General features: G+C 45.8%; 1 protein-coding gene across 1 annotated transcript; it reads right to left on the bottom strand.

Annotated features, from left to right (window-relative positions):
* Nucleotides 1-670: 670 nt before the first annotated feature.
* Mrpl22 (mitochondrial ribosomal protein L22) lies at nt 671-11,195 on the bottom strand. Its single transcript, XM_051167898.1, has 7 exons — nt 11,087-11,195; nt 10,956-11,004; nt 7,492-7,609; nt 5,041-5,106; nt 4,267-4,344; nt 3,299-3,368; nt 671-980 (listed from the first exon to the last, which is right to left on the bottom strand). Exons 1-7 carry the CDS (start codon nt 11,112-11,114, stop codon nt 769-771), a joined length of 621 nt encoding a protein of 206 aa, XP_051023855.1. The 5' UTR covers nt 11,115-11,195; the 3' UTR covers nt 671-768.
* Nucleotides 11,196-12,630: the final 1,435 nt, after the last annotated feature.

Here is a 12,630-nt window from a genome sequence, read left to right as displayed (position 1 = left end):
GTAACTGCAGTTCTAGGGAATCTGAAGCCGTCTCCTGACCTCTACCAGCACTGCACACACATGGTGCACAGACATACACAGGCAAAATATCCACACACATAAAATAATAAAATTAAAAAATAATATAATAATCATAATGTAATTAAAAATAATAAAAATTTAAAAAGAAAGTGTGGTAGTTTGAGGAAGAACGGCCCCATAGGTCCATATATCACAATATTGGAGCCCCAGCTAGTTGATTAGGATTAGGAAGTGTGGTGAATTCCAAGACAGCCAGAGCTACACAGAGAAACCCTGTCTCGAAAAACAACAAAACAAAAAACAAAAAGGGAGAGCCTGGAACTGAGGATTTGGTTAGTGTTCCTACTATAATGAGTAACACACAGATTCAAGCAATCCACATTAAAATGTCAATGCCATTCTGCATAGAGTAGGAGGGACGAAGAGATCTGTGAGATATCTGACTTCTGCCATGAGGAGTGCGCCACCTACTGTCTACTTTTAGAATGCAATGCTAAGGTTAGGTCAAGTCCTCTTCATCTTGAGGAGTAAAGCAAAACATCCTCTGGTCCCTGTACATGGACGTAGGGATAAATGTGCGCATGCACGCGCACGCGCACGCGCACACACACACACACACACACACACACACACAACCTTTAAGTTATACACTGCACTCCAATAATTCAATGAACACGCATAAAAATCATTTGTTTTTACTTTTTAAAATAAATGTAAACTATATACACTGAGGAGCCAGATCGACTGTCACAGAGTGTGGATGATGGTCCGGCTGCGCAGCTGCTGAATATACTCCTTGGCGTGGTCGACCGCTGTCTTGGGCGCTTCTGGAGGAGGTGGGGGTCCTTCCACCAGCTTCACAAAATAGTGGCAATAAACCTTCTCCATGATGCCAAAGCGACCTCGGCCATGGTAACGGATGCGCTTTAGGCACTGGCCTCGACCTGAGGTAGACTCAGCTACAGAGAGAGGAAACAGAATTATGGGAAATGCCTGCTCTCCTCAGGACTGCATCCGTCCAGCCGAGCAGGTCCTGAACTCATCTTTCCCTAGACCCTCAGAGTGCTGGCTGGCTGGCTAGCCCACCGGCATCTCAAGCACTCCCTTGCAACCACGCACTGCTGGAGAAGCACGGACCCCGCTACCTCTCAGCTTATGCTGGAGGGAAAGACAAAATACAGTAATAACTTCAGCTAATGACAAGTGTTGTGAACTAAACAAATCTGACTAAGGTGACACAGACTGATGGGACGGTGGAGATGCCAAGACGCATGCCTGAAGCGAGGCATGGTGCTGGTGCCTGTAACCCAGGAGGCAGAGGCAGGGGGAGCAGGATTTCAAGGTCAGCCCTAACTAAGCAAGCGTGAGGCCAGTCTCAGCTACATGAGACTAAATCTTAGAAATAAAAATAAGAGTCCACGCCAAGGAAGAGAAACGACCTGTGAAAGAACCACCCTCCATCCGTTCCTGTCGGATGGCAGCAAACACACCTGATGCGAGGACACTCAGCTGGCTTAGGAAGACAAAGGGGCACACTGACACTAGCGTGTTTAGAAGGCACACACACACAAGCGGAGAGATGAGCATGGGGGTCAGACAACAGACGGTCCTGCAGGTGGAGGAAACTCCCATCCCTAACACTGAGGGAAAGGAGGCAGGAACAGGACTGGAAACGGCTCCCTACATAAAGCACGTCACCCACCACTGACACGAATCTGCCCTTGGAATCCACATAAATGTGCAGAGATGTGACTCAGCTGAACCGTCTCATGATCCACAGGTAAGTGATGGTGCACTGTGGCCTGTGAATGTGTTCTACCTGGAATATTCTGAACAGTGCCCCAGTGACATGGGTGTGCAGATGGCTATGGCATGCTGACTCAGTCCTTTGGGTGTGTGCTCAGGAGCAGCGCGGCTACACTGGGTGGGCGGTCTGTTTTCTGTTTTTGAGGACTCTTCATATTGATTTCCATGGTGGCTCCATAGCTCACATTCCCACCAAGAGTGGCTAAGGCTCTCACTGCCCAACCTGGCAGAGGGTGTTGAACCTTTTTTTCATGTATTTTATATTTTTCTCTTAAGAACTGTGTGATTCATTGACTGGATGATTCAGCAGTTCTGGTCTGTCTGTGTTTCTCTCTCTTTTGTAGAATGAGTAGGCCTCTCATCCTGATTGCTAGAAGGCTCCATGTCAGTCACTCTTAGGATAGAGGCATGTTGAGGGATGGTCTGATATATTTTTATGCTAATTAATAAAAAGCCATCCTACCTGGGCAGGGCAGAGGATAAAGGTGTGGCTAAGGTTCCCAGACTTGGAGGTAGGTAGGGAGAGAGCAGTCCTGGGAAGGAGAAGAAAGACCACCATGGAGAAGGAAGGAGGCCTTGCCATCACGGGTTAGATGGAGGAGAAACACATGGCCAGCATGGATGGAGATTTGGCCCAGACGAAGAACATTAGCAAGTACAGCATGGGATTAGGGCAGGTATCACAAACCTGCCCCACTATGGGAAGTAGTTTAAAAGATTGGTATCTGCCCTGCCTCAGGTTAACTAAGGCTATTTTAAAATATAACGAGTATCTGTGTCTTAATTGATTGCTACCCAGTTACACTGAAGTAATAATAATTATAGGCCTGATAATAAACACTTATTAGGCCCTACTGATAACACAGATTATTAGCCATACTAATAATACTTAAGTAATAACAATTATTAGGCCATACAGATAATTTAAAAACAATAGAGGCACAAGTGTGGCACATCACAAAATGACCCTTAAAGTTTACATGTGATGCCTTACTCTCCTTCCACTTGACAATTCATCTATCTTTTGTCCCCACAACCTCACAGTCTAAGCAGCCCTGGCTGTGTTGGAACTTGCTATGTAGACCAGACTGGTCTTGAACTAAGAGAGCCGCCTACCTCTGCCTACTAGGTGCTGGTACTAAAAGTTTGTATCTTTAATCCATCTTTTAGATAATTTGTGGTCACTCTCAGTTTAACTGTGACTAAAGGGTGACAGTGTGAGCCAGTTCTAAAATCCATGTGTAGTAAGCACTGGTGAGATAATTCACGGCCTCAGCCCCACTCAGAAGAGGTGGTGAGAAGGCAGCACACTCATCATGCATGACAGGTAAACTCTGAAGTGCTGAGGACCGAAGAAGGTTTTCACCAGAGCAGGCGACTGGCTTAAGTATTCAGACGCTAGAGACCATTTTCACCAAATTTGGCATCAAGTGAAAGACATGCTCGGTGTTGAAGATGGAAGAAGTCTTACCTACATATAAGTTGGATCTGAATTCCACGTTATGGTCTCTCACAGCCATGTCTTGTGCTTCTAGAAGAACCTAAACAACAAGGAAGGCCTGCTCACACAGTGGGATTAAACAGCTCATCTTTTATTACCGAAAATGTACGCAATCAAACCTACAACTCACAGTAAAACATTTTATTTATTTGTAGGTTTTATTTTGTTTTTTGAGACAAGGTCTCACTATGTAGCTCTGGCTGCCTTAGGACTCACAGAGATTGGCCTGCCTCTGTCCCCCAAGAGGGCTGGGATTAAAGGCATGTGTAACCACGCCCACCCTTTCTAAGAACTAACACAGGCCCCACCATGCAGGCCACACCCCAGGCCATGCCGATGGCAAGGAACACTGAGTCTGAGTCAGGACTCCAGCCATGCGCCTAGCACATTAGCATGTACCTGGTGAGGTGCTGGCGACCCTAGGGCCCACCTATGTGCAAATATAAAGCCATGACCACAAGAGACAACACGCTTCCCGGTCTCCAGGGTGCCATGCCAGAGCTTCTTTGATTTAATTACTCACATAAAATCATAAGCTGTCAATGTGGAAGGTGGCTCCCCAGTCCTCAAAATGGACTCTTTTAAAAAACAAAAACAAACGCCATGCCAAGTCTGTGCTTGAAGTGCAGCTTAGCAGTGGAGCGCCTCCCTGGCTCTCTGAGTTTAACCTTCAGCATTACTCCTAAATAAGGCCCAAGTCATGTTTTTAAAAGGCTTCTAATCATTCCATCAACAATAAGAACCTGAAGAAAAATGTGTGAAAAGCACCATTTGAGGAATAAAGGACTTACGGAATTTAATAAAAACTGGGAGCACTAAATCTGTATCTCATTAAAAAAAGAATACATTTACACCACAAATTTCAGGAACCTAGGATTTAAGTTTAAAGATGGTTAAAGATGGCTGCACATTCATTCCTCCCAGCCACTAAGTCTTACCTCTTTAATTATTTCAGCCCCCTTTTTATCATTGAACTCCAACTGAGCCAAAGCTTGATCGATGGACATGCCTCGTATCTGAAGGAGGAGAGGTGAATGAACAAACTCCTTCTCAAAAGCGATGTTCCCGTCCAACGACAGCAAGAGCCCTACACACTCAGTAGAACTCTAGAAACTTTGAGTTAAACCCAAGCAAAATATAAAAAAGAGGGTTGAAAGGAATCCTATCTTTTAGTTAAAATCAAACTGAAATGCTGCAAGCATAAAACCAACAGTTTGATGTACAGCAGTTTCAGAAGGCAGATGTGCCTGAGAGACAGGCTGATGCCAACCACACTCCTCCTCCTCACATGGAACAAATGATTCTGCATCTGCTACGCTTCTCTCTCCTCCTCACCAAGGAGACTACATGAGAACAGCAGTGTCCTAGGGCTGAGCCTGTTTGTACAGGAGAGCGAGCGAGCGAGTGCCCTGGCTTCTCCCGCTCCTCTTCACCAGGATAAGCACACGAACCTACTGTATCACAACATTAAAAATGACAGGTGAGCAGCAAGCGCCCTGGGTCCTCTGGCTGTTGCCAATTCTGTGCCCTTGCTTCAAGTGTGTATTTCCACTGTGACTTAGTCTCTCTAGATGACCTGCTGGTCACTGAACACACAACAATATTCCCTACTTTTTGGGAAAATTGGATAGTAATCACTCATCTTCAAGTCTTCAGGGGGAACCACAGCTGCTCTGCCTGGGTACCAAGTGAGAGCAGTCATGTCAGCTTACCAGTTTTGCCAGATACCACATCTTGTCCTTGCTGTATTTTATTTGCCTCCGACAATGGTAAATTTCCTTCCAAGTAGGAGAAAAAAAACATGTTATAGCAGGTTTATTACAATGACAGTGACACAGCTATTAGTTCCTATACTCCATGCCCAATGACAAAACTGTTGTCACAGGAAATAAAACACTACAAAGAGACTTTTTAGACAAATTTGTTTTTTTTTTCAAAGTCTCACTATGTTAAAAGATTAGTAAGGAAGAAATAAAAACTATGACTTTTTACTTTATGTATACAAATGTTTTGCCTGGGTTTATATATGTGGATCAGGTGCATGCCTAGCGCCCTTGGCGGTCAGAAGGCATCAGCTCCCCTGCAACTGGGATTACATGTGGGTGATGGGAATTGAACTCAGGTCCTCTGCAAGAACAGTAAGTGTTCTGTTTTTTTGTTTTTTGTTTTTTTTCAAGACAGGGTTTTTCTGTGTAGCCTTAGCTGTCCTTGACTCTCTTTGTAGACCAGGCTGGCCTCGAACTCACAGCGATCTGCCTGCCTCTGCCTCCCAAGAGCTGTGATTAAAGGCGTGCGCCATCACCACCACAGCTCTAGTAAGTGTTCTTAATCAGTGAGCTACCACTCTAACCCTGAAACTAAAAAAAATGTTTTAATCAAGTAGAAGATATTTAACAACTCACAGTTCACAAAGCACTTTTTAGTAAGTTGAGTTGGGAGGAGGAGCCACCTTTCGTAAACTGAAACTGACAAACCAAGTGGTTTGCTCAAGACCTGAAAAGCTATGAGCAGAGGGAGAAGCCAGGCATGGGAGGGATCCAGACCTCCTGGGGTGATCTGAATGGAATGGCCCCCATAGGCTGACAGGGAGCATCATTATTCGACAGGGTTAGGACACCTCGTGGCCTTGTTGGAGTAGGGGTGGTCTGGTCTTGCTGGATGAAGTATGTCACTAGGCTTTGAGGTTGCAGGAGCGCAAGCCAGGCCCAATGTCTCACTCTCTTCCTGCTGTCTACTGATCTGGATGCAGAGCTCGCAGCTACCTGTTCAGCACCACATCTGTCTGCATGCAGCCATGCTGCCCACCATGACAACAAGGGACCAAATTTCTGAACTGTAAGCCAGGACCAGTTAAATGTTTTCCTTTATGAGAGTTGTAATGGGTAGAAACAAAACAAAACAACAACAAAGAGCTGTCGTGGCCATGGTGTCTCTTCACCCTAAGGCTCTCCTAAAGCTCTCCGCAGACTCCAAAGTCCACCTCCTTCCTACTATGAGCCCTACTACCACTTAAAAAAAACTTTTAAAAAATATTTTTAACTAAAAATTGTTTTAATTAGATGGTTGGAGTTGTGGCTCAGTTGTTAGAATGCTCGCCCCGCCCTGGCCTTGAGCCCCAGCACTGTAAACGCTGAATGCAGCCATGCTCACCCGTTTAGCAGATGTGTGTGCATGCCGTCATAAATTCACTTCAAGCTCGAGGTTGCTCTGTAGCTCAGGCTAGAGCGATCTCTGACAGCTTCAAGTATGTGAAGTGGTGATGTCATTACCGAGCAGCTAAGAATAAGATATATCTTTGGTAGGCATCCAATGATTCAACACAACCTGAAGTGTGTGTGTGTGTGTGTGTGTGTGTGTGTGTGTGTATATGTGTGTATATATATATATATATATATATATATATATATATATATAAAAGAAAAATGTAATTGTGCCTAACTTGAGATACATAATGGCTCAGGGAACTCTTGCCAAGTCATTATGGTTCACAGTCAATAATCTATCAGCTGCACTCAGGAGACAGAAGCAGGCAGATCTTTGTGAGTTTGAAGCCAGCCTGGTCTATATAGTGAGAACAACCAGGCATACATGGGCTCTGTATCATGTAAAAAGCATCATCGCCATCGTCATATGCCACTAACAAGCCTCATACAACCAAAAAATCAGCCTCTCAAGCCCTTAGGTCAGTTCAGGAGGCCGAATAAAAACAAGCAAATAAGCCACTGCAGAGGTAATCTAAGACACAGAGGCAAGCTAGTACAGCTAGGTCAGTTCATTAGAATGTGTAGATTACTGCACAATTCCCCTTTAACATGGGGACAAAGAAGAACAGGAGTACTGGTCAGGCTGGGCGTGGTGGTGCACACCTTCAACGCCAGCACTTGGGAGGCAAAGGCAGGCAGATTTCTGTGAGTTCAAAGTCAGCCTGGGCTAAGCGTTGAAATCAGTACCAGCCTATACTGCATAAGACCTGACTCAAAGCTGAGCGTGGTGGCGCACGCCTTTAATCCCAGCACTCGGGAGGCAGAGGCAGGCGGATCGCTGTGAGTTCGAGGCCAACCTGGTCTACAAAGAGAGTCCAGGACAGCCAAGGCTATATAGAGACCCTGTCTCAGAAAACAAAACAAAACAATAAACTAGATTATTTCTACCCATGAACTTACTGCTGGTCTCCGAGGTTCGCCAGGCAGTTGAGGTGGGTAAACAATTTTATTCTTCTTCTCCCATTTTCGAGAAATGTCAAGAGAAGCACTTGTGTGGATACATGACTGGGGCAAAACTCTGAAAGGAAAGAAGCCGTAAGACAACAGAAACTTGGCATTCCTGGGAATCACACTGCTACCATCTAGACAACGTCACGCTCTCCACTGGAAGTTCACGAGCAGGGAGAATGCTTTATCTAGACACTACAGGGCTAGTGTAACGGAGGCTAAGAGTGACTGATAGTGACTTGTGTAGGCCAAATGCTGAGCATTAACCCACACTCTGCCCCGACCGATCGGTGGGTGATGACTCTCTACGCTGAGTCAGTTTAGTCCTAAGGAAAGACTGAAAGACGATCCAAGGGACTGAATCCTTATCTGACCTGCGCAGTTACCCAACTTTGTTACATACGCAAGGCAAAGAAATAAGACAACTGGAGGACAATATAAAACTAAAGCACAGGAAAGACTGCAGAGCCGTTCAGAGCGGTTCTGGGTGACCTCTTTTGGTGGGGAGGGGTGGACTCTAGACAGGCCCTCCCTATGTAAGTCAGGCTGGCCTGGAACTCACTATGAATCTGTGTGCCACCGCATCTGGAAAGGTATTGGCTATCCTGGACTCACTTTATAGACCAGGCTGGCCTCAAACTCACAGAGATCCACCTGCCTCTGCCTCCCGAGTGCTGGGGTTAAAGGTGTGCGCCACAGGCCCAGTCTTTATATATCATAGACTTACTCTTATTCTGTGTGTATGGGTATTTTGCCTGTGTGTCTGCACCATGGATATGCAATACCCTCGGAGGCCACAAGAGGGCAATAGATGCCCTGGAATTGGAGTTACAGACATCCAACTTGTGGTTTGGGGAATTAGACCCAGGTCGTCTGGAAGAGCAACCAGGGCTATAACCACTGAGCAATCTCTCCATGAGTATATCCTTCTTTTATTTATAATTCTATCTCTTTCTCAGTGTCACTGGCAGCTGAGAGTCTTGGTGTGGGAGCCAGCAAATACCTACATAAGAGGAGGACTGACATGCCCTATACTAAATTAAGCCTAAAAACAGTGACCCGTCTGAAATCGATGAGTACCCTAGTCCCCAGATTATGTCCTTGAAATATTTCCTACTGATAACAACCTGACTTCTGGAGAAAATGGCTCGTCACAAGATCCTAAGCAGAAAGTCACAAGACAGGCAAGAAATGGTTTTCCAGACCACAAACCAAGCAAGCCAGCACAGACCACAGAAGCACAGGGGACTTGGAAGCCACCTATGGACAACCCCACAGCATCAGTCAAGATAACAGCTTCAGGGGCTTGAAACCTATCAAATATATTTAAAGCCATAATGAACTAGCACAAATGAGACATTGCCAGTAAAATGCTTAGCCTGGCAGGACTCTCAGTAAGTTTCAGATATAATTACATGCAGTATGAGAGGTAAAATGAACTCCATTCTGTTGTTGTTAGATGACAAATTAACACGTCACACCCTGCAGCATCTACCTAACATAGCACAGCACTGATGGACTGTGTTATTGAAAATGAGGCCCCCTGAATAGGTCTCTGTCCTGCCTCCCTCCAGATATACCTGTGCTCTCTGCATCTTACAGTGCCCAGCCAAGTTTCCTTTTCCGGTTTGAGTCACGGATGTTTATATTTCTACATAGTTAAAACCAGTGGGTAGACGGTCACTTCCGTGGGTCTTGGTTTTCATATGTGTAAGAAAGAGGAATGGGCAGGGTGTGGTGACTCATGCCTTTAATCCAGCACTCGGGAGGCAGAGGCAGGTGGATCACTTTAAGTTCGAGGCCAGCCTAGTCTACAAAGCGAGTCTAGGACAGCCAAGGCTACACAGAGAGACCCTGTCTTGAATCCCCCGCCCCCCCCAAAAAAAAAAAATCAGAAAGAGGAATGGGCTTATTTCTTAAAAGGCTTCTAGCTTTTTTTGTTTGCTTTTTTGTTTGTTTAGGGTTTTTCAAGACATGGTTTTTTCCTCGTAGCCCTGGCTGTCCTGGATTCACTTTGTCCTAGACTCGCTTTGTAGAACTCACATCAATCCACCTGCCTCTGCTTCCCTGAGTGCTGGGATTAAAGGCGTGCGCCATTACAATGGGCTCTGATGTTTCACATCACCACTCACAACAGGATGACAGAACCATGAGCTGCTCAGCTCTGACTGCAATCCTTCTAGAAAGCCACTGTGATAAACAAGATTTCTTCACTTCGAGGTACATGCTGCCTGACATCTCCTCATGAAGCAGTGTCTTGAATTTCTCAAATCCTCAATACAGATTTGGCAAATTAAATATAATGCTTGGGGGTTGGAGAGATGGCTCAGAGGTTAGAGTACTGGCTGCTCTTCCAAAAGTCCTGAGTTCAATACCCAGCAACCACATGGTGGCTCACAACCATCTGTAATGAGATCTGGTGTCCTCTTCTGGTAAGCAGGTGTACATGTAGGCAGAACACTTTATACATAATAAATAAATAAATCTTTTTTTTTTTTTTTTAAGCACTTTCTGGGCTGGAGAGATGGCTCAGCGGTTAAGAGCACTGACTGCTCTTTCAGAGGTCCTGAGTTCAATTCCCAGCAACCACATAGTGGCTTATAACCATCTATAACGCGATCTCATGCCCTCTTCTGGTGTGCAGGCACACATGCAGGCAGAACACTGTATATATAATAAATAAATAAATCTTTGTTTAAAGCACTTTCTGCTCTTCCAGAGGCATAAGAAAATAGTATATATGTAAATTAAGTATGCCATGAATTAATAATGACAAAGTTTTATTAATACACACAACATTTTCAAGTCTGAAATGGGTCTTAAACTGAACCAAGTAAATACCAAACTCCCATAATTAAAGTAAAATATTACTCCAAGTAAAGCAACTAATCTACAAGTATGTAATCAAAACATCCTAAGCACCTTATGGCTCCATGCTAGGGCTAACTCAACTGCATTCCTTAATTTCTACACCAGAACGCTACCTGGCAGGGCTGCTGCATGGCCTGAGATCCCAGCCTATGATTGGTTAGTGGAGGTCACCCTGACCTATGTGGAGCGACTCAAACAAACAACAAGCTTTTCTCGAGAGGCTCTAGAACGCTCTGCCGAGCAAAAGGTTCAAAACTCCAGTTGTCTGAGGGGCAGTCCCCGCCCGCGTGAGGAACCGGAAGAAATAACTAGGAACGTTTGCTGGTAAACCACACGACGTGGAAGAGTCGAATAGTGGCCAGAGACTAGGGAAAGGCTGTTCAGGAAACACTGGAGCCCTCGGGAGCAACAGTTCTCACAGGGTCTCATCGCAGCGTCGGGCAGTGCAGCCCTTCACCCGAGGCCTCAAGCCTGGCACACAAGCGCCCAGCGAGGAACGCAGACGAGGCGCAGCCTTGCTAGACTCTCCCTGGCAGGAGACTTACCGCAGCGTCTGTGTTGCCCAGATCCTCAGGTTAGGTACCCACAGTGCACCTGCAACACGAATACGAGATGTCAACTCTGATTCTCACAGTCTTCCCCCATGCCCAAATTCTAAGAAACCTTTATGCCTTACCCAACTCTCGCAGCACGGCGGCCGCCATGTTTGGCCCTACGGAAGCCTCGGAGTTCAAACGCTGGCTGACTGCACGCACGCGCAGTCCGAGGCCTGCCACTCCCGCCTCGAGTGCGTTGTCATGGAAACCAAGAATGCGCGATCCAAGCGTAAAGTCCGGTCAAATCAGCCTTGTTTTGGAGTGAATGACCTCATAAAGACAGAAAATCTGTGGGTTTCCGGAAATACGCCTGGATTCAGAAAAATTATGGCCTCACCTCATAAACACCCTGAAGACAGCAGGGGACCGGTTAATTCCCAAAGATTTGAGGCCATAGGTAGCAGAAAGGCTACCGATTCAAATCATCATGGCCAAATTAATTAAAGCAAGCAATTGATTAAAGCAAGCTCTTTTATTCGTATATATGAGCTGCCTCCCACGACGGCGGCGTTTGAGAAGGCAGCACTGGACACAAGGAGGACAAGGTTTTTAATAGCTTTAGGAGTCCAAACGGGATTTGGCAAGCAAAATAGGTGGGGGTCACAGGAGCAGAACATAAGCATAATTAGTTAGTCACAATGATCTCCTGAAACAAAGACATGATCGCAAAGTGGTCCTAACGAGGGAGCAAAGCCATCCTTGCCTTTCCTGGAACTGGCAGTACAGAACCATTTGTAGTTAAGGTCGAAGACGGGACATAACCCAGTCCATGAGAAACAGAGGTTTAGTCATAAACAGGAATAAACCTAGTTCGTCTTTACTATAAGAAGGCTTTTAAGCCTAGGATGGAGGCAGGCTGGTTCATGACACTGTGTCCCCAGTGGGCCTCGGGGACCACCAGCTGTAACATCAGCATGTAGGAGACTGGGGATAAAGAGTCAAGAGAGCAGGGACACACTGATGCACAAGCCAGGCTCTTTCAGAAGAAAAGAAGACTGGCACGGTGGCCCATGTTTGCAGTCACAGCATATGAGAAGCTGATGCAGGAAGATCACAAGTTTGAGGTCACCCCGGGCTACAAATTCCAGGCCCTCCAGAACTATATAGTGAGACTCTATCTCAAAAGAAGAAAAATAAAAAGAAAAGAAAAGAAAGAAAGAAACACAGAGGAAAGAAAGAAGGGTCACTGTAGTTACACGAGTTTGTAGACATTACCGAGAAGACTTTCAAAAATCAAATTGTCTTGCATGGTGGCCCACACTTTCAATCCCAGCACTCGGGAAGGTAGTTCAATACCATCTCGGCCTACGAAGCAAGTTCTAGGCTAGTCAGAGCTGTATAATGAGACACTGTCTCAAAGTGAATAACCAAATTGGGGGGGGAGGGGAAGGGGAGGGGAGATGACGGCTCAGCTGGTTAAAGACCTTTCTGCCAAGCCTGAGACGCTCAATGCAGTCTCCGGGCCCCATATTGTGGAGGGAGAGAACCAACTCCCGAAAGTTGTCCTCTGACCTTCACACGTACACATGATGCTATAGGAGCATGCATGTGCGCATGCGCGCGCGCGCACACACAGACACTATAAATAATAAAGACTGATGGCTCAAACATCATGTACATAGCC

The sequence above is a fragment of the Acomys russatus genome, chromosome 25 (genome assembly GCF_903995435.1).
Source record: "Acomys russatus chromosome 25, mAcoRus1.1, whole genome shotgun sequence".
Taxonomy (NCBI): Eukaryota; Metazoa; Chordata; class Mammalia; order Rodentia; family Muridae; genus Acomys; species Acomys russatus.
This window is presented reverse-complemented; position numbering and strand designations above follow the sequence as displayed.

Excerpts from the sequence above, each read along its gene's own strand:
- Mrpl22 (XM_051167898.1), bottom strand. The coding sequence starts at position 11,114 with ATGGCGGCCGCCGTGCTGCGAGAGTTGG. Across the intron at positions 4,345-5,040 it reads TGTGGTATCTGGCAAAACTG|ATACGAGGCATGTCCATCGA; the intron begins GTAAGCTGACAT and ends CTCCTCCTTCAG. Across the intron at positions 3,369-4,266 it reads GGGCTGAAATAATTAAAGAG|GTTCTTCTAGAAGCACAAGA; the intron begins GTAAGACTTAGT and ends CTTGTTGTTTAG.